This window comes from Thunnus albacares, chromosome 4 (assembly GCF_914725855.1).
Source record: "Thunnus albacares chromosome 4, fThuAlb1.1, whole genome shotgun sequence".
Taxonomy (NCBI): Eukaryota; Metazoa; Chordata; class Actinopteri; order Scombriformes; family Scombridae; genus Thunnus; species Thunnus albacares.
Genome location: NC_058109.1, coordinates 33,647,759 through 33,669,294, shown reverse-complemented (window position 1 = coordinate 33,669,294; position 21,536 = coordinate 33,647,759). Strand labels below are relative to the sequence as shown.

Genomic DNA, 21,536 nt, shown 5'->3' with positions numbered 1-21,536 from the left:
CGAGCGCGTCACCTTGGCAGTGAGTTGAGGAATAAGCTTTGGGTTTTATGAGTCTCGTCATAGCTCCACCTCTTCTCAGGGTCTGTCTGCTCGTTGCCTGCACCGAGCCAAAGTTACATGCAGAGCCGCACCAGTCCTGCATGGATTTATATGCGAAAGGGGAGAAAATAAGGATCTGAAAGGACGGACATATATGCAGGTGACTTTACAAGTTATAGGGCATTAGTCTGATGATGATGATGATGATGATGATGATGATGATGATGATGGTGAGGAAGCTCAGAATAGAACATATGTTTAATAATATTAAGGCTTGCCGTACATGGCTTATATATATGAATTTACAGGTACAACGTGCGTCTGTTTTTGCAAAGAAATTACTCAAGAAATCATCTTTTTTCCTATATTTTGTGTCTGTTTGATAACCCAACACGTAATGTAACATGACGTAATTATGCCTGGACATGTAATGGTGTATGATGATATTAGGGACTAATTAAACCTCAGCTGATGGTTTCAGTGTTTCACTCCGTGCTGTCAGGCCCAATGAAGCCACTGAGGCAGTTAGAGGAAATATATCATTGTAGAGGTCACAAGACCTACTCCTGAACACCCCTGGGATTTTTTTTTCTTTGCGGTTATTTGGCCCAAAAAATTGTGAAATATCCCCCATAGCGTATTTTTAGTATTTCTCAGGGCTGCTTTGAGAAAAGCTCTGGCCTTTAAAAAAAAGTCAAGTCTGTGGCTGAAAACCTGAAAGAACCCTTGAAAGGTTTAAAAGTTGTTGTCTGTTCAGATTTTATCTGATTAAATCTTATTTTGTTTTGACCTTTTTCTTTAAAATATGTATGACATGACACATATTCAACACAACTCACAACACAATAAGAACACAATTCAGAACAGGATACTGGGTGCAGTAATACCTTACTCAATCTTTATTGTAACACACCAGTGAAAAATATACCTATACATCTCAAAAATGGTACCAAATAAAAGCAGTATAAAATGCCGTGATGTAAGGGGGCAAATTACAAGAGGAATATTGCAGTTTTAAATGTGTAGGAAGGTGTGAGCTAAATGCTGAATGATAAAATATAATTGTGACATAGTAGAGGGTTTCACAGGAGTGAAATCTGGAGAACACAACTTCATCAGAAGGAGTATTTTCCCATGGAAAGCACAAATATGACTGACTTTTTACACTAACATAACAACCACTAAGTACCAATAGAATAGGAGAATTATGGGATTAGAGTCATAGTTTCCAATATTTCAAACTGTTTTCTTAGCTTAGCTTTTAATATAATCCCATAATGCTAAATGCAGTTTTGAATCTGTGGAGGCATGTTTAGGTATGTTTGAATGGTATGTAAAACCATGAGTCCTCCAAAAGAAATTATATTGTGTAATAATGTTTCACACAAAGTGAAGTTTGTGAGACAAACACGACAAACCAAAATAAAGTTTAAAGCAAATTGAGCTCTTGCAATATTCAAACAAAGCATCTTTAGTCATATATAAAAATGATAAATGAACTAGGTCATGTGAATTTGCATAAAGTCGCTCGTCACAGCTTTTTAAAAAGGTATTTAAGAGGCTCTTTCCATCCCACAGGCCACCTCACAGTCTGACAAGTCAATCACATATTCTGCCCTAAAAATGTGAAAAACTAATCTTGTCTTTAGGATCAACTGCTGAGTTACAGTAATGGATTTGCTCAAGTTGTTCAAACATGATGTACATGTTGCCAGAAGTGTGTTTTCAGCTCCAGTTGAATTAGCAGGCATTGTTGGAACATATCTTCCTCTGGTGGTTACTTCTGAGAATGCAAGGAGAGTGAAGCTTCCCCGCCAGAAGATGAAATACACAATACTCAAGTGGTAATACATGCTACATTTGACAGAATATGTATTATCAATTTTTATTGGCCATTCTTTCAGTGCTTTCCCACTCACCATAGATTGGGAATAAAGACTGGGATCACCTGCCACTTCCACAATTTATTTCCTTTACCCTCCTGATCTGCCACTTGCAAACACTACGTATGTAATTTGCACATTGTGGATATTTTACGGCAAGCACCGATTTCACTGCTCCAGTCTTTTAAAATTCATGATATATTTGCACACTATGTACTGTACATTTAACACATTTCACATATTCTTACTTTTCCTTTTGTACACAGTCTATTTGTTTTTTTTATTATGTTACATATTTATCATTTTTTGTTATTACACTTTTCATTTTTTTTTTACCTTGTTACCTGATGTATCTTTTTTGTTTGTCTTATTGTTCTGACATGGAACAAAACAAATTTCTTGTGTGCATGTACTTGATGAATAATGTTTTGTGCATATTAGCCTAATCTTCCATATTCTTCTGAATATAGAATAATCCCAAGACAGTACAAGTATACTGTATGCATGATTTTTGACTGGCATCAATATGTATCACAAAAATGGAGATGGATATTATTATTATATTTCGATGTTTGCATTAGGGGTGTGCCTGAATACAAATACGTTATTCGGCAAAGCACAAATAGTGTTTTGTTTTTGTTTTTTTACGAATATTTGTTTCATACAAATATTTCAAAAATTATTTGATTTCAGGAAGAAAAATAAAACATGTCAAAGACCAGCGTGCAGGTCGGTTGCTTCGCTATCTCAGTGTCTCTCCTCTGCTCCGCTGTGACGTATCAGTAGGTCTCAGTGAGGGGAGTCACATCCACCTGCTACATGACGCATATTTCCTAATTTGGACATCAGTCCCAGAGTTGGGAGTGTTGCCCAGAGATAAAGCTGAACTACTGACACACGCTTCATGAACAAGCTTCATGAACACTTATTGTAACACTTTAATTTTCTAAAATTAAAAGCATAATAAAAACAAAAACAGGATTTTTAAGCCTCTGTCCACTTTTATTCAAATACAAATACAAATAATTTTGCTGCCTCAACAAATACAGATACAAATACAAATACTGGGCTCTCTGCACATCACTAGTTTGCATGTGTTCTGATTGAGGCTCAGCACTAAAGCATACAGTTTAACGCAGATCATAACGCAATGCATGTTATCTAGCATGCATAATTCAACCAAACAAACAAATTTGTTACTGCAATCCAAAATGCCTTACAGATGACTGTCAAGCTGATAATAAGTCAGTACAAATATAAACAGTAAAACAAATGCACACAAGAAATAAAAATGATGACAACAGGCCTGCAAAAATGAGAATCAGCTGTTTGGACAAGTGACCACACAGTTGTGGGCTTGTTTGATTTCTTGCGGTAAAGTCAGAGAACTCTCATGTCAGTACGGAGCGGTTCTGTAGGTCTGAACCTCCGACAGAGAACACAAGGGGAAAATCACTTGAACAAAACTTTGACAAACATTTTAAATGTATTAAGTTTGCCTGATTCTGTGACATCCTCAAAGGCAGTGTGTAGACTGTTCCTTCATTTTGTCATTTTGACGAATAAACAAGAAACGTTGCTGTCACTTCACACAGAGACTAAGGGCCCCCTGCGTGACCTCTGGGCTCCTGGGTCTGTTAGCTGTCTTATCCAATCATCAGCACCCTTAATTCACAGTCTTTAGTGATTAGTCATTGCTTGAGGAAAACCTGTCCTGCATGTGACTTTAATGCAAAAGTGTAATTTGTAAAAAAAATAAAAATAAATAAATAAAAAAGAAGAAGAAGAAGAAAGAAAAAAAAATCACATCTTGTCTGTATTTATCACTTGGCAAGAATGACTGCTGTCTGTGCGCCACTCTTCCTACACCACAGTCTGTCCGAATGAAGGAAAACACTTTGATTATTTGTCTTTTGCCTCTCATACAGTAGTGACTGTGCACACCTTTGTTCATGTGGATGCCATTTACATTTCAGCATGTTTCATATGGAATCCAGTCAGTGCCATTGATGACTTAAAGTACTATATTACAATACGGAGAAGTATTACAGCCCTTACACAACTATGGTCACTCACACAGGTGTTTCCATTTATTTTGCCGGGTGACACCTCTTCTCTCACTTTCTTGTTAGTTTTGTTGAACGCATCACGGTAGAACAAATGACACCTTTATCATTCTTATAAGTGTATAGGGTTCTGTAACATCATGTATATTCCAGCATAGCGCTGCACGATGTTAACCTGTGCAAAGGTCTAATCAACATCAAGTGAAAACACCTGTGTAGGTGTGCAGGGCCTTTAGATAGTAACTAACTTATTGTTATTTTACAGCTGTGTCATGATGAGCAAAAAGTCTAATCAAAATAAACACTAATTCTATTACAGATAAAGCTTTTTAAAAGGATATATCGACTGTTTCTGAAAGGTTATGTCAATGTTAAAGACAGCAAATGTGTAAAACATGTAAATAAAGAGGTCACTACATCATGCTTAAATTTCCGCTTGATGTCCAAGAGGAATTCTGTAAATGTGTCCATCTTGTCACCAGATCCACACTGGTAAATTATCTGATTTGCAACACTGATTGTTCATGAATGCAGCCTGTATTTCACTCAGTGTAACAGAATCAATGTAACAGCTTATTTTAGTTTGATACAGAGGAAAATTTACAGCCTGCTGATACTGATTACAAGCTTATTACAGTTCTTCAAATTGCATTTTGTAAGCAAACATTTTCAGATGTTTGAATGATCAATGTGGTCCACACTTGTCTGTCAGCCATTGTTGTTTTTCAGTTTTCTGTTCCATAGCCTCCAGATAGTCATTTATAATTCAACTCAACGGCAGTATTTGAATCAGCAGCCACTAGGCTGCACCAGAGGACCTCATAATAAAGAAATACCATCACGCAACAGTCCTCTTTTTTCTGGGACCTGTCAGCCAGTTGTAGCAGAAGCAGTGTTTTAGTTACAGGCTGAGCACTGTTTACTACATGGGTTTGGAGGAGAGCCTTTTCTTTCAGACATATTACCTCAGCAGAGAATTCAATCATACACACAAACAACAGTGAAAAGCAAACTTTATATATTTCATAATGTGTTAGGATGATAATTGGACAAGTCAACACAAGGACAAAAACAAAGTGCATAAAATAAAATGCCGTTAAGCACAAAAAGACGATGATCATTATTAGATGATTATTATTAGGTCATTATAAAGTCAAGAGACTCAGTCTCTGCAAGAGTATGTAACTACAGTACCACAGTATTCCTTAATCTTGGATTACTAGGATTTTACAGTCATTTGAGGAACACAAACAAACAAAATAATTGAAAACAAAGTATAAGAATTAAAATTTAGAGATGAATTAATAACTAAAAACTAATCATGAATCACTTTTTAAAATACAAATACAGATAGAGTTGTTGCACAGAGACCCAAAAAGTTTTGTTTTCACTGTCCTGTTAAAACTATATCAATGTAATTTTAATCATGCACAAAGGTTCAGTATTTTTTGATGACTAAATCCAAACTATCAGCAGACGATAGTAAAAATGTGCATACGGAGCGATGTGTTTGGTCACGTGACGTAACGGCACCGTTCTACATGACAACATGTCAGGTTGCTAAGTTAGCTAGTGAGCTAGCTTCACTTAGCTGACCAAATGATGTGGCTAGAGGAAAAAACCGCTTTGCTACGTGCCAACGATAAAACAAGCATGGCTTCAGAGAGATGAATTGACTATGTCAGAAATTCTAGACAAAGCCCTGGACTCAGAGGACAGGAAAACGGTAAGTTAGGCCTTTTTTAAAGCTACTATGCTAGCTTTACTTAACACAGTACTGTAAGCTAATTAGCCTTAAGTCTGCAGCTTGCAGCATCAGCACCAGACACCCTGCTGCAGGGCTAACGTTAATGTTACACAACCTAACGTTATTCTCTCCCTGCATAAAGAAATGTTGCGACTTTAAAACCAACGAGATGTGAACTAAGATATGACATAAATAACGTTACGCAAAAAACTGACATGAAGCCACTAAGAGAAAAACCTGCTTATTAGCTGAGTGAACTGGACAAACGTTGATGTGGAAAATAAGAAGAGAGGAACCAGTATCAAGCAACCTATGACAGCATCAATCTCTCTGCTATACAGCAGACACTGTCAGGTTATTAGGAGCAGCGTTATGATGATATTATCACGTTTTTACCTGCAGTCAGAGGAGGTGATAGAGTATGTGGAGCGTCATTATAAAGAGGGCTATTCATGCCGAGCAGTGACTGTAATATTATTCTTCAGTATCAGCAAAATGTGACATAGATACTGGGATTTAAAAGAATGGACTTTTACCTCTGTTGATGCATGCACCAGTTCTCCGTCACCATCATCTGGATTACTTGCATTAAAATATGAAGTTTGGTATCTAAGATTTCGTAATAGTTTTGCTCCTATTTAGACCTCTGTCATATCGAAAGCACAGATGTACCTGATAACTTTAGTGAGGGCTATTACCCATTTAAGTGTTCCAGTCAGGCATGTCAATAAGTCAACATGAACAGTACCTAGTCTTTGAACTGGCGCACTTAAATGTAGCTATGATCTGCTATGACAAATCCTAGGCTCTGTCCAAAATCACTCCCTGTTTACTATATAGTGCACTTTATTTGCTTATTGTTTATTGTGCCCTTACAGGACAGGTCTACAACTTTTCAAGTCTGTCTTAAAACAATAGCCAGGAGCCCAAATGAACATTGAAATATGTTTTTCTTGCCATAATCATTCCTCCTGTACATACAGACCATTATAAGATCCCTTCATAATGCACTTATAATGTAAGTGATGGGGACCAAAATTCGCTGTCCTTCTGTGCAAAAATGTATTGAAAAGTTTATCTGAAGCTAATATGAAACTTCCATGACTTGTCCAAATCAAATCAAGTAGATATCTGTCAACATTAGTCTTTGATGATGACGCAAAATGATGGTGACTGTTAAAAGTCCAAAGTGGTCACTATAGAACGGAGTCTATTATATGGGGAATAGTGAGTGATCAAAGGATTATAGTCACATATCTGCTGTTTAAGATTCCTCTAGTTTGACTGGCTGTTAATTCTAATGTTTTGTCTGCTGAGTTTTTATTTTCTTCATTCCGCATTTAGTGTATGTCATGTGAGAGTTATTGCAATTACAATTACAATTGATTAGAACTTAAAGGTGCTATATGTACGAATTTTAGTTCAAAACACTCCAAAATTAACTAAAATTATCAACAGAATGTGAAGAAATAACAGTTTTGACACTATGTCGAAGACGTCTGTGCATTGTGTTGCAGAGATATACTGTTATATAAGTTAGCATGCTAATCAGCTAGCCACGGACCATCCTGTCTCTTAATACCACTGAGTACATCAAGAGGCGATATTATTCACTGTAGCGTCCAGTCTGCCCTCAGTCTAACATGAGAGTATGAAGTAATGCAGCCCTGAGGGTGTATTCTAACCTCTTGTCGGTCATCACACCAACCAGAAGCGACGGTGGAGATTTTTAGCCAGGCTAAGCTGTTGTCATTTTCATTCTAGGACCATTATTACATCACTTTATTAAGTTCGAATATTTTTTCAAGCGAGAAAGTAAGCAATTAAAATCCAGATATGTGGTCAGTTTATCCAAATAACACCTGTTTGTCAATCTGCTCAATCGTGTGTCCTGATTTTCAACTGCAGCTGTTAAGGTTGCTAGGAGACAAGAGTGGCGCTTTGTGACGGAAGGGTAAGGGTGGAAACAGCTGGTGACGCAAATAAGAAATCCTCTGTAGACCAGACTGTCTCATTTACCAATGTTCGGTTTGGCCTCTGCGGTCTACGAAGGACACGCCTTTGTAGACCGCGTCCTTCAAAGCATGCGGCCCCTGAATTGGGACAGAGCTATTATTTGCTCTGTTCACTTGATTAGCTATTGAGAACATCTGTTCCTTACCTGTAACTAGTATCCCTCGTAAAACATTTGCTTACTTTACACTGAACAAAATCCACGAGTGAAACATTTGCAATCAACCCTTTCTGCACTATCTGCACAAATGTCCTGTCATTTCTAAATCATGCTTTCTAGATATTTCAACTCAGCACAAACATTTAAAAACAAACGGACTTATGCACCTGGTTTTAAGGGCGATATATATTTGATCTCATCACTTTGTGTGATGTTCGATGCTACCAGGTGGTGAGGGGAATTGATTGTCAAATGATTATCAAAACACACCACTAGACCTCTGCTGGATTTAGGCTAGTTTTAGCATTCTTGCTGAATGAACACCTGGGAGAACAATTAACAAGCTCATTAGCCACAGAATAAATACCAGCACTACTCAGCATCCCACTCCCCATTTACTGTGTTAAGAGTGGGATTCTACGCATGCCACTGTGACTGATAGCCTTGCTGTAGTGTCATGAAGACCATTTATTTGGCTGGTATGCTTTCTGTCTCACTAGAATTCTTTCAAACACATTGTCACAGCTTAAACATAGTGTGAAAAGCACCATCTCGTTGGCCATATTTCTTTATTAGCACACTCAGTGGAAATGCCTCTCACATCCCACACTCATTAGTTACATCTCTGAAAGATATCTCAGCCTTCACACCATTTTCTCATATCCACCAACACTCTGGCTTCCCAGTGGAAACAACACAAGCTTATGGATCTACCACAAATATGTAAAGCATTTAAGTTAATTTAATTTGGTCTTAGTATGCGGCTGAAGGGATTTATTTTTGGTCACTGCAATTAGCTCGCTTTCATGTAATTGTTAATATTTGATGTGCATACGTCACATTGGTCATGAAGAACACCTTCTCTTTCACCACCTTGTTACCAAGAGCTTCCTATAAACACTGCCAAATGGTGTCAGGCTCCAGTTGAACTGATTGGATAGGTGTCTTTCCGGCCACAATATTGGAAGCACTTCAGCTGCTGTTATACTATGTTTTGGTGCCATATCAGTTTGTAACAAGAAGTGTGGATTACAATGTAAAAGAAGTCTAAAAACAGTTGTGGATGGAAAACACAGGTTCTTACTTTACACCATCAATTATTCATAGACTACAGGAGCCTGACTCTGTAGTACATTGTGACCTAAACGTGACCTGTCTCTGAAATTGCAGAAAATGCTGTTAAATGACAACTTTTGTCCAAGCAACAGACCAAAATCCCCAAATACTGAATGTACTTTAATGCTAGACAAGGAAAATCAGCCATTTCTCCCATTTAAGAAGCTGGAACCATCAAATGTTTGACACTTTTGCTTGAAAAATGACTTAAATGATTAATTGTTTATCAAAATAGTTGCAGATTAATTTTCTGTTGATCGACTAATTGATTAATCGACTAATTACTGCAGCCTTAACTTTGATTTATGAGCAAATACCTGCAAAAACATTAGCATGTTAGCATTGTCATTGTGAGCATGTTAGCATGCTGAGAGAAGCATTTAGCTCAAAGCACTGCTGTGCCTATGTGTAGCCTCAGAGAGCTGCTAGCATAGCTGTAGACTCCAAGACTTGTTTTATAAATGACTTCAACAAGTAAATGATTATCAAAATCATATTTTCTGTCTGTTGACTTATCATTTAATCAGGCAGTAGTTTCAACACTAGTTTAATGCAACAGATGCCCCGACTAAATATACAGTATTTTCCTAGCAGGCACACAAGAACATGAACCAAGCATTAGCATAGTTTTGTAAGGTTTGCACATTCACAGTGCAGAAGGGTTAGAGTCTCACCTTGTGAGTCAAGGTGAAACTGTGATTTGTGACATGAAATTGCTACATACAGGTATACATAAGAGTAGAGAGGAAAATGAGGGTAAAAAATACTTAAATGTAAATAATCATTGAGATTTTTGATAAGTTAGGAAAAGTGCTAATGCTATCAGTTTGTGAAACTGTCTGAATGCAATCAAGTACAAGTGATCATGCAGACTCCTTTCGCTTTGTTGACACCATAAACAGTTTTATCAAAGAGGAAGGAGAAGGCAAAGGTCAAGGAATCATTTGCCCATCAAAAAGTTAGCATGTGGAGATCCTGCTCAATTGTTAATGGGTCACAGTGAGGCAGAGAGCTGTAAAGGTGCAGAGTTTCACTCCTGCAACACCAGTCAGCACAGGTGATGAAGCCCATTAGGGCTGTGGGTGAAACGTGAGAAACACGTCCCCAGAGTTAAATTGACACTCTGGGTGATCTGTGACACAACTCTGATATCAGGCTACATAAATCAGATGCGCAAGTCAAGAAGTATTGCTCTGCAGTTACACAATAGCAGGTGGATGTGTTCATCTGAATAATTGATACATGTGGCATCAGTCTCTTAAAAATGCAGGAATTAGCCTAATAAAAAAACTAGCCTATAGCAGTTTAAGATATTACTATAGACAACAACTGATGAAATATGCAGGTAGACCTCCAGGCTCAGTGTGAAGGGGAGCTAATGAGGCTGTGCATGCTCATCTTGAAGCCTCTCCACTTGCCTCGTGTGGGTGATGCTGAAGTCAGTGCCGTTTGTAACTCAGCACCTTGGATCTCGAATGTGCTCCTCGCTCCCACTGTTGTCCCCAGGCCACGCCCAGCTGCTCCCAGAGGTGCGGCGGTCAGACTGACACATGAGCTGCTGACATGGTGGCTCAGTTTGCACATTTCCCTTTCTCTCCTGGGTTATCCTGCCAGGCAACACCACTCACGCTCCTCATATCTCATTTGTGTTGTGCACCTTGTGACTGTTTGCGCTATCAGCACAACCCTAGCTTGTGCTTGTAAGCTGATTTTTTTTTTTTTTTTTTTTTTCATCTGCCTTTGACACAATGTTTATCCACACCTCTCAGCCCCTACCATGGCAGCTGGTGTCAGCATACTGAGTGACCTGCCTTACTCCATGAGTGGAGCCCACAGTGGAGAGATGGAGACAGGTAGGAGAGCTCTGCAACACATACACACAACACAAAACTGCAGTTTTTATTTGCAAAGCACAGGATTATAGACTTGAAATGGTTTAATTCAGTGAAGTTTTGTCACCTGTTCATATGATGATGATGTTGAAATGAAACAGAAGTCAGACAAGATTTTATTTTATTTGGAATCATGAGCTGGCAATTTGCAGGGCAGCTTTGTCATCGAGACAAAACTTGTAGGTGAAACAAACCATACATGTTATCTCAGATTTTATGCACAAAACTGATTTATTTATTATGGTATGTAAGGTCCACAAAATTGATATTGTATACTAATGAATTAAAAGTGGTCCGCAGGTCTATTATCTCATTAGAATGGTTGCTAAGATATGTAATAATAACTACAGCAGTTTACAGGTTAAGAAAACCTTTTCACTTATATTACATCAAATAATATAACCAGCAGTATCTTGTCAGTATTGATAGTGGTTACCAGTGCTCAGTGAATGAAACATCTGTTATGTATGTGATGAATAAAACAGACACAGTCATGTATTATTGCATGCCATCATTGGCTATCCTAATTGAGATTGAATATGTTAATATTGCATTCTGGGAAAAATTTGTATAATTGATAGATTTAAAATCTTTTCAGTGTGGTTAGTCTCCACTGGAACCAATTGACTGGTTGACCATCTTTAAAACTGGTGCTTAGTGGAGGGTAACAATAAAACACAACATATCTCTTGTTATATGTTGTATTTTAATTGACACATTTGACTAATAAACAAAAGAAAACCCAATCATGATTTCTTAAATATCGTACTATATACTTGACGTTGACGTCCTTTCTAAAATATTCTAATATTCATTTTTTATAAGACGGTTCAGATAACCCGCTAACAGATTGAAAAAATGCAAACTGAACATTGTATTGTTGCTGATCTTCTATGTATTCTATGATCATAGCTTGTGCAGCCAGTCATCTCCTTTCTGTCTCGTCTCTCGTCTTTGCTTTTAGTCAGTCTGCCTGCTGCTCCCACACACTGAGAGCCGCAGTGAGTCAAGAGTATCGTTTCACCTTTTGGCTTCAGTTTGATGGACTGGCTGCTGAGTTGTTGAGCTAGCTTCGAACACAATATCAGCGTTACAATTACATGTCTTAACCCGGCGGGTACAAGTCCTCCTGTTGTTACAGCTCCTCTGTCGTTGACATTCAAGTACAGAAATGAATCTATGCATGTATGTAATAAGATAATGACTGTAATTATTACTGTTTATTGTTACAGTTGAAGTAGTAGCAACTAAAAGTAGTAGTATTTTAATGTTGGTGTTGAAACAACAAGCATATAATTTAGTTCAGTGGATCAGTAGAAGAATGACTATAAGAATTGATTTACTGTTAAAGTCAGTTATCAAGTAAAATAACAAATATTTACTTGTTCTGCCTTTTCAAAATATGTCTGTTTTCTTACTTTTCTTAATTTTATTTTGTTAGCTCATCATTTAATTGACTATTGGGCTGACAAAACAATCATTTTTATAATAAATCACTTTAAATCATTGTTCACAAAAAGAAAAGAATGAATCAAACATAATATCAATATCTTATAATAAAAAGATAACTTCAGGCCTAGAAAATTACAAGCAGTTTTCAAAATGGTGTTTTACATAAACATAGATAATAGTATTATTCACATCTATGTGCATTTTGTGTTACATAAACTATCTGTCTACTGTTGCTAATCTAAAGCAGAAGGTGTTTGATTGTGTGTTGGAGGCTGTTCACCACCAGATGTACATCCTTTTAAGCAAGCAGCCACGACATTTTCCTCTTTCAGTTACAAGCCACCTGCCTCAGATCTGTGCGATGTGTGTGTGTGTGTGTGCGCAACATTCGCCCCCATCTACCTCCCACTGACGACTTTGGAGATGGTTGTCATGGTGACACTTCAAATGCTGCTGATGAACTGATAGGTTGTATTTGCCCCTGTTTGCCAAGGGGTGATTGTTGTGATGATTCACTATGGGCACAGAGCTGTGGAGTCTTTGTTAGGACAGAGATGCTCGCACTGCATGCAGCAGCAGCAGCAGCAGCACAGCACGGACTGTAAGATGCAGCAGCAGCGAGGCCGGCACTCCTTAGCCGGGGAGATGACAAGCAGCGCGAGGAGGCACGACCGCAGGCACTCTGCCTCGGACATCCTGCTGAAGGTCCTGCAGCGCAGACGGAGTTCTGCCCTGGAGATCCTCTCCTCCTCCTCCCAGAGAGTGATGGTGGCTGTCAGCGTGAACCAGACTCAGCCTCTCACTGAACGCAAGACCAGGAGATGTAACAACACTGAGGAAATAACTAGTGTTTTAGCATAGAGAATTTTCAGCTGCTAATGTTTGGATCAAGCATTGATGTCTGCTTGTTTTTTCATTAGCTTGTTTTATTTTTCCACAGCCAACACGAGGATCCCTACAGCAAAGTACACCAAGATGGGGGAGACCTTGAGGCATGTCATCCCGGGTCACATGCAGTGCTCCATGGCCTGTGGAGGGAAAGCTTGTAAATATGAGAACCCCTCTCGCTGGAGTGATGAGGAGCAAGCCATCAAAGGACTGTACTCGTCCTGGTACGTTGGGCTCCACTGCCTTTCATACAGCCCTCAGTGCTCATGTTCTTTTCCCCTCAGCGCTGTGCTGTATCAATGCGGGTCACTGACGTCCACATCAATAGTTCCATGACAAGTCAATAGTCCTGGTTTTTGCTTTGCACTATGATCATGTCACTGATTTTAAAATGGAATAATTGATGGAAAATGGAAAATAAGTGAGATTTGTAGTTTAAGAGCATCAGTATGTTTGCAGGGTGTTTGGATGTCTCTCCTGGTATCTTGAGCTCTTGAAAATCATGTTTTTACTTTGTGATAAAGTAAAAGCACAGAAATTGCCTTCTCTTGCTAAACAGCCCTAATCAAACACTTACCTATGTTTATGATTTTGCTCAACTGTCTAATTTTTAATATCCTCCACTTACAGGATTACTGACAACTTGCTAGCTATGGCAAGGCCTTCCACTGAAATCATAGAGAAATATAATATAATTGAACAATTTCAAAGGTACAGTAGTCTCCTTCTTTCATGTGTGTTTGAATTCAGATGTATTGTCATGTGATTCTTTATTAACATTTAGATTGAAATGAGTGAAATGGAGATTGGGTGAATGGTTTGCTCCAGCTGTCAGATGTCAGTGGATATTATGGTCTGTTGCGTTAACACTGACTGGGGCATGTTGCTGTGCTCAGGTGTGGTTTGAAGACGGTCATTAACCTGCAGCGGCCAGGAGAACACGCCAGCTGTGGCAACCCACTGGAGCAGGAGAGCGGTTTCACTTATCGACCTGAAACTTTCATGGAAGCAGGCAGTGAGTGTCATCAAACAGTGAAACACACCAGTGTGGATACACTGTATGTAGTGGTAATTTGATTTACAGACAAGGTTACATCAAAGTTCAGAAAAAAAAAAAGAAAATCCTGGTTGTCTTTGGTGATGTAAACATGAAGCAATGGAGATATAAATTGTGAAAATGAATTTTAATGCAATTATGTATAGTGTCACATTTCCATTTTTCAAAACACTAGTGCTAGTTGTATCACTCATACTAGTTCTTAGAGCTTAGTTGTTACCTAATGTTTACCTACTGCTAGATGTAACTGTTGCTTAGGTGACTGGTACCCAGTAAACAAAATTAGCTTACTACAAAAAATCTGGCTGAGTAAGTGAGTAGAAGATTAGATAATGGAGTGACAGATAATGGACTGACATTTTTACCTGACCAAAATGCAGCATGAAAAAACAATGGTGTAAAAATTGAATTCATTATGTAAGTTGGTCCCACTGCTTATAAAACTTATATCATTATAGCCTTAAATCTGCTCTAATCAATGTTTCTTTTTTATTAACAATGGATCAAATGACTGAGGATAATGTGAAAAAGGTCACTCTACAGTCCTCCTCAGGTTTACAGAGCCTATTTTGGATCATTGTTTTAGTGTTTCTGGACCTGTAACTTTGCTTTCATCGACCTCATTTCCAGCAGCAGCAGGCAGCGCTTTTCAGCAAAAAAAAAGCTCCGACTGCATATTGTACACTGCATCCCCAACAACAAATGGCAGACAGAGTTAGCGACTAACTGGTGAACATAGTGGAGCGTTTAGCAGATATTTCCCTCAGGATATTGGTGGAGACCAAAGCAAAGCTAAAGAGAGTGAATATTGGACTTATATTCACCAGGTGGACCAAAACACAACTCCAAATGAATGATAATGTTGCTCCATGGCTGCTGGATATGTTAATTGTTGCAAATGCAGTCATTTTAATAACTTAACAAGATGTTAATAACAGTTTTTCACCACCTCTCTGACTAAACAGACCTAAGATAATACTTCTAAACCCGGGGAGAAATATTTGTTATGTACCATTAAAGAAAGTAACACAATAATTTGGCTCAACTGAACAGCTAGCACTAAGGAGATAGCAGATGAACTTGTCCATTAATGCCTCTGGTTCCATTAAAACCATTATTTTGGATGTTTTGTTCCATGTTGCAATATTGTGGTGACTTTGTGTTACCACAGATATTTTTAGAAACAGAGTTACATATTAGTAAAGCAGTCATGAGCTGAAACCTTCCTTTGCAGTAGGAAGCACTGAAAAAGTAGTGAGGACATAAAGGTAGAGTCAGTCATTCTGGAGGAAGATATTTGTGTGATTTAAACAGCTGTCTGCTCATATTACACTTCACTAAACACAACAGAAACAGACTCGGAGTATAAAAGAAACACACGGTTTGAGACTTTCTATGTGAATTGGCCACGGCCTCTCTCTCACTCCAGTTCACCAGCCCTCCCCCACCATTCAATGTCCTCTCATGTCCTCACACAGACAGCTGCTCCAATGAATTCCTCCTGTCCTGTGCACGAGCATGAACACTTGCTGCTGATTGGCTGGAATAGTGTCGTGTGGCTCGCTCAGAGCAGTGTTTACATGCCCATTTACAGAGCCAGTGCTGTGTATGAACACCGGATTTTTTTTCAGCGCAGACACAGAACAGACAGCTAGCGCACCGTCAGGAGATATTCACAGAATTTGACAAAAAGTGTATTGGATTAGAATTGCTGACTCTACCTTTAATATTTAAACTAAATTATGGATTTATTTATAGATATGTGGTGCAACTCTGATCTGTATTAGGGAGATCTCAGAGCTACACACATTTGTACAAGGTGTAGAGGAGACAGCATGACTAGAGAACAGTGGTAGAAAATGAATCTCTGTATAACACATTTCATCTGTTGCACATGTTGCCCCCCAGTATCTCAGCATTCTGAATGAGAGTGGTAGCAGGTGTTAGATGAGACTAAGGTAGGTTGAACATTTTCCTCAGCACCATCAGTGTTATATTTTTGCCTTCATCCGGAATGTGATGTGGTTCCTAGTAACCAAGTAATTACTGAGGGATTCCATATATGTCTTCGGAGGATCAGGCTTGATTCCTCCTCCTAACAAGCTCTCCTGAGATCTTTACCCAAGTCACCTCATCAGAGCATCAGCTGCATTTTGAACACTGTTGAACCTCCAGTATCAACACAGGCTGCTTATCTCGCTGTAGGTGTTGCTCAATTCATGTCCAGCTTAGGTCATTTTAAACAAACAACTTCGTAATTCAGTGTTAAATAGTATTTTTCTGAATTTGTGTATTTCAGTCTATTACTACAACTTTGGTTGGAAGGACTATGGTGTGGCATCTCTTACTACAATCCTCGACATGGTGAAAGTCATGTCATTCGCTGTCCAAGAGGGGAAAATGGCTGTCCACTGCCATGCCGGTCTTGGAAGAACAGGTTTGTAACTCCAGCAATGAATCAGTTACTAAACACCATCCCCCAACAGCATTTGTTCATTCATAGCTTATCAACTGTAACAAGGTACAACAGTTCTGTCAAGCTTTACATGTTGATGTGTACACGGGTGAAGCATCTGAACAGGGTTATGTTACAATGAAACAGTCTTCAGGTATCACAATACTAAGTCTAACTAGCTCTACTCTGAAATACAAGAACAATGCTGTTGCTAATTTCCACGTCGTCTACCTGGATCATCTGCTGGTGATGATGCTGACTTTTTGCCTTGAACAAGCAGCTTTAGCCTCAGTCTTTTAGTATCATATCCATCCTATCCAAATTGCATAGTTAAGACCCACAGTGGTGTTAAACAGAGTTGGACACAGTCTCTAACTGACTCGTTTAGAGGTTTAATACTGTATAAGCCTGAACAGAACACTTGACAGGCTCAGATCCTCATTCATGCTTGTAAAAATATCATCATTTTGTGTTTTTCCCCATGCAGGCGTGTTGTTGGCGTGTTACTTGGTCTTCACGTCCCGGATGAGCGCTGACCAAGCCATCCTGTTTGTGCGAGCCAAGAGGCCCAACTCCATCCAGACTAGAGGCCAGCTGCTGTGTGTCAGGGAGTTCGCTCAGTTCCTGGTTCCTCTCAGAAGTGTTTTCTCCTGCGCAGAACCCAAAGCGAGCGCCGTCACCTTGTCTCAGTACCTTACCCGGCAGCGCCACCTGCTGCACGGCTACGAGGCGCGGCAGATGAAGAATGTGCCAAAGATTGTCCAGCTGGTGTGCAGGCTCCTCGTCGACATCGCAGCGAACCGACAGATGGTGATCGAGGACGAATGGCTGGAGATCCCCGACCTCACAGCCGAAGTGGAGAAGACTGTGTCTCAGCAGGCCCTTCAGCAGCTTGGGAAGGAGATGAGAGGGAAGGGGATCCCTGTGCCACCTTGTTCATCTAATCCTCTCAGCCCACCAGCTCTACAGTCCAGACCTCCTCACGATCAACCTCTTGCCAGTGACAATGACCTCGACCCACTCTGGAGGCAGCAGGATGCAGAAAGCCATCTGAGATCTTCTCTGTCCAACAACAAGCGCCTCAGTTACAGCGACTCTGTCCTTCACAAACTCGGAGCACGGCAGCACCATTTGGCAAGTCTGATGAGCAACAAACTGCCAATCAACTGCCTGATTAAACGTTCCTTGTCTCATAGCAGCCTTACAGCTCGTAACGCACCCAGGTTTTGTGACCTCTTTCCTCAGGATATTTTCAGCAGCATTCAGGACCCGATTTCAGAAGCAAAACAAGACACCAGATCCTCAATTTTAATAAAGCAGCTTCATAAGGGGCATCAGAGTTTGTCTCTTGATCTGTCTGAGCAGGGGAGAAAAGCTCATTGTAATGCCACACTGCCAGCTTTGTCAACCAAGAGCAAACTGGTAGCCAGAGAGGAGCAGCCGGACGCGGATGTGTCAGCAGGTGGAGGAGCAGGCGGAGGGCAGATCACAGAGGTTCCCTTCTTTACCCTTCAGTCTGAGCTCTCCCCAGAGTGCAGACGCCTGCTGGTGGCCAAAGCTCTGGTCATGGACCTGGCAGACAAGGACCTCCCCTCCAAAGTCTCAATGTGGCAGGTAGGCTGCTCAGATAATACACAAAGTTATATATCTAAAATATATCTGATCCACTCTACTCTTGTGTGGACTAGTACTACACCTACCTGCAGTGTTAAGATTTGATGTCTTATTTTATCTTGCTTTGCTCATATTCAGGGTTTTCATTTTTTTATCCACAGTTCAATGTGAGCATGAGTATGTTCAAGTTTACACCATACAACATTAATTTAGAGCTCCAATTTACAAAAACAAACATGAACAGACCATTGTGTTCATTTTTTATCAATGGACTGTGTAACAGAAAGAACCATGATTGCAGGACATTTTCAGTCCATTGTTTAGTCCTGATGGAAACCTGTATTTTTTTGCTTATTGCTACTTCATTTCAATCAGTTCATTGTCAGAGTGCTCTTTGTTATGAACCACAGACAGAGCTCAACTCCAGAGAGGGTGCGTGGGAGAGGCTGTATATGGAGAGAGATCCGCTGGTTCTATCCAGTCTGATGTGGTCGTGGCTGGAGCAGCTGAAGGATCCCGTCATCAGCAGCGAGGATGTGAAAGCCCTCAGTGAGAGGAACGTTAACCCACAGAACGCCCTCGACTCATTGGAAAAGGTAGCTGTGTTCAGTCGTCAAATCAGCCAAAACATCATCTACATGGTCAGTCACAGCTTTGTTTCAGCCAGCTGTTTAGTTTGGTGTACAGTAACACTGCTAGTTGTAAAAGGGCTGCGTGATTGTGGCACAAATCATAAGAGCACAACTGACAATTTACAATTAAGTTTTGAAAAAAACTGGAAAAGTTTTAAATGACTTCATTCTGCCAGAAGAGACAGTAGGAAAATATTCAGTCTGCTATCCAAATACATCATTACAAGCAATCAGTTATCCAGTTAATGAACTGTCCTCCTATTCAAATGACTCATGTGATACTGTTATTGTTACCAAAGGAAACATCCAAATACTGTTAAAAGTTAAGCTAAAATGTGATGTAATCTGATAGCATCATACTTCCCGACAGGGTCATCGGCTCACTTTGTTGTGTATCCTCGACTGTGCTGCTCATCTCCTGCCAATGCCTGAAGACGTGGAGACTAGTTTCTTGAACCAAACAATAAAAGTGTTTACTAAGGTGAGTATTCACAGAAGATGTATATTGAATATATTAAGATGTGCATTTTTAACCCATGATTGCTTTTTTTTTCTTTCCTCTCAAGATCGACCCTGCCTCAGAGAAGTCTTTGTACACGACACTGAAAGCAATCCTGACTCTAATTCTTCATGAGCTGCATGACAAAGCTGTGGAGGAGAATGAAGACTCCTGATCCAGTCTGACAAGAAGAAGAGTCACAAACAGGGATCCACATTCATTTTTGGGCATTATTGTGTTTTAAGCCAGTTTCTAACATCAGATATTGCTGAGATCTGCCAATCTTTAGTCTTTCAAGATATTTGAAGACTACGTAATATGAAGGTTTAGCATTTCATTTTTCTTTCAAGCTCTTAATAGCCTCTAAGCACTGCCATTCTCTGTTTATGTGCCACTGTGCTCAGTTTGTCTGTTCCACTGTAATATTTGTGAAGGACTAGATGTCGCTTTTATTAGCTAACTGTTAGTAGGAAAATGACTGAGAAACTTTCTCATGATGTAAATGTTATTTAAATGTGTAAGTCAGCTGTTTAAGCTGTTGGGAGGGGGGGTCTTATTTAAACCAAAAGATGTTTTTACACTGTGCAGGTGCTACAATGTGTCTTATTTATTCCATTTTTTTTTATTTGAAATGCAGCAATTCATATGTTAACTCTTAACTCTGATGAGAAGTTGCAAGGTGGCTTTGTTCCTGTAGAATGTACAATGTTTTCTTAGAGTGAAATGCAAACTGTGGCTATTTATTACGGCAATGCAAATACAGCAGGCCACAGTGCATTTGCTTTTCCAATCAATTTATGTCCTTAATACTGTGTGCACCAAAAACCTTTCACTGTACTATTCTGTTGTACATGCATATATGTAAAACATCAATCTGCCTCCACTGTTGCATTTAGCAAAATGCTGTTTGCCTCAACTGAAATGGCCTGTGTGTGTATCACGCCGCTGTGTGTAACGTCGCCCTGCCTGTGTAGCTGTTGAGACGAGTCAGTGCCCGCCTCTCACCTCATATGTCTCATATAAGGACACAATGTAATGTAGATCTGCTGACACATGGTGAATGTGGTACACTGATGATAATAATAATACGAAGGACATGAGACGTACTGTGGGGAATTTTCAACAAGCACTATTTTTTCATTGTTACAATGGGCTACTTCTTACAGAATTAAACACACTTACTGCAAACTGTGTGAACTGAGTTCTTCTCTGGACAGAAGTTACACAATGAGTATTTCATTTCTGGTGCACCCCGGTAGCCTACTGGTTAAGATGCATGCCATAGAACCACAACATCTGCGGTTTGAATCCAGCTCCAGGCCTATTGTTGCATGTCACCCCCCCATCTTTCTCTCCCTTCAATTCCTGTCATCTCGCCACTGTCCCTGTAATAACAACCATTCCAGTAAATATTTATATATGCACAGACGGGTGACAAATTAAAGTTATGAGGGGATCTGGTGGTCCCCTTAGAGGGAAGGGTCACTACAAACCAATACAAAGTTGTTCTGAGTCATGATGATATGATAAAACATTTCTATCCTGATGGGAGTGGTCTCTTCCAGGATGACAATGCCCCAATTCACAGGGCACGAGGAGTCACTGAATGGTTTGACAAGTGTGACAGTCTCCAGATCTCAACCCAGTTGAACATATATGGGAGATTTTGGACTGACATGTTAGACAGCGCTCTCCACCACCATCATCAAAACACCCAATGAGGGGATATCGTTTTGAAGAAAGGTGTTCCTCAGCCTTGGCATTGATTCTACAAATGTCTAGAACTCTTCTGGAGGGATATATGTATATAAACGTCATCTCAGCATAGAGCGCCTCCTGGTGATGTTTCAGTAGTCTAACATCTAAATATGTTTCACTCCAACAAGAGGATTTGACAGCTAAATCTCAAATGTGCAAAATAGCTTTTTTGGGATCAAAGGATGTCTTCTTCAGACCTTTACTCACAAAATAGAGTTTGTGCATTATTGTAATTGATGAAAGTAAAAGGCAATACATTGAGTCA

General features: G+C 39.6%; 1 protein-coding gene across 1 annotated transcript; it reads left to right on the top strand.

Annotated features, from left to right (window-relative positions):
• Positions 1-5,396: 5,396 nt before the first annotated feature.
• ptpdc1a (protein tyrosine phosphatase domain containing 1a) lies at positions 5,397-20,697 on the top strand. Its single transcript, XM_044349870.1, has 10 exons — positions 5,397-5,714; positions 10,794-10,877; positions 13,309-13,480; positions 13,887-13,967; positions 14,153-14,271; positions 16,613-16,750; positions 17,256-18,382; positions 18,793-18,978; positions 19,385-19,495; positions 19,581-20,697. Exons 2-10 carry the CDS (start codon positions 10,802-10,804, stop codon positions 19,686-19,688), a joined length of 2,118 nt encoding a protein of 705 aa, XP_044205805.1. The 5' UTR covers positions 5,397-5,714; positions 10,794-10,801; the 3' UTR covers positions 19,689-20,697.
• The last annotated feature ends 839 nt before the right edge of the window (positions 20,698-21,536 follow it).

What these genes read in the sequence shown, in the direction of transcription:
- ptpdc1a (XM_044349870.1), top strand. Translation starts at nt 10,802, where the DNA reads ATGGCAGCTGGTGTCAGCATACTGAGTGACCTGCCTTACTCCATGAGT. An exon ending in CCAAAGTCTCAATGTGGCAG is followed by an intron (nt 18,383 to 18,792) that starts GTAGGCTGCTCA and finishes TATGAACCACAG; the next exon opens with ACAGAGCTCAACTCCAGAGA. An exon ending in CAATAAAAGTGTTTACTAAG is followed by an intron (nt 19,496 to 19,580) that starts GTGAGTATTCAC and finishes TTTCCTCTCAAG; the next exon opens with ATCGACCCTGCCTCAGAGAA.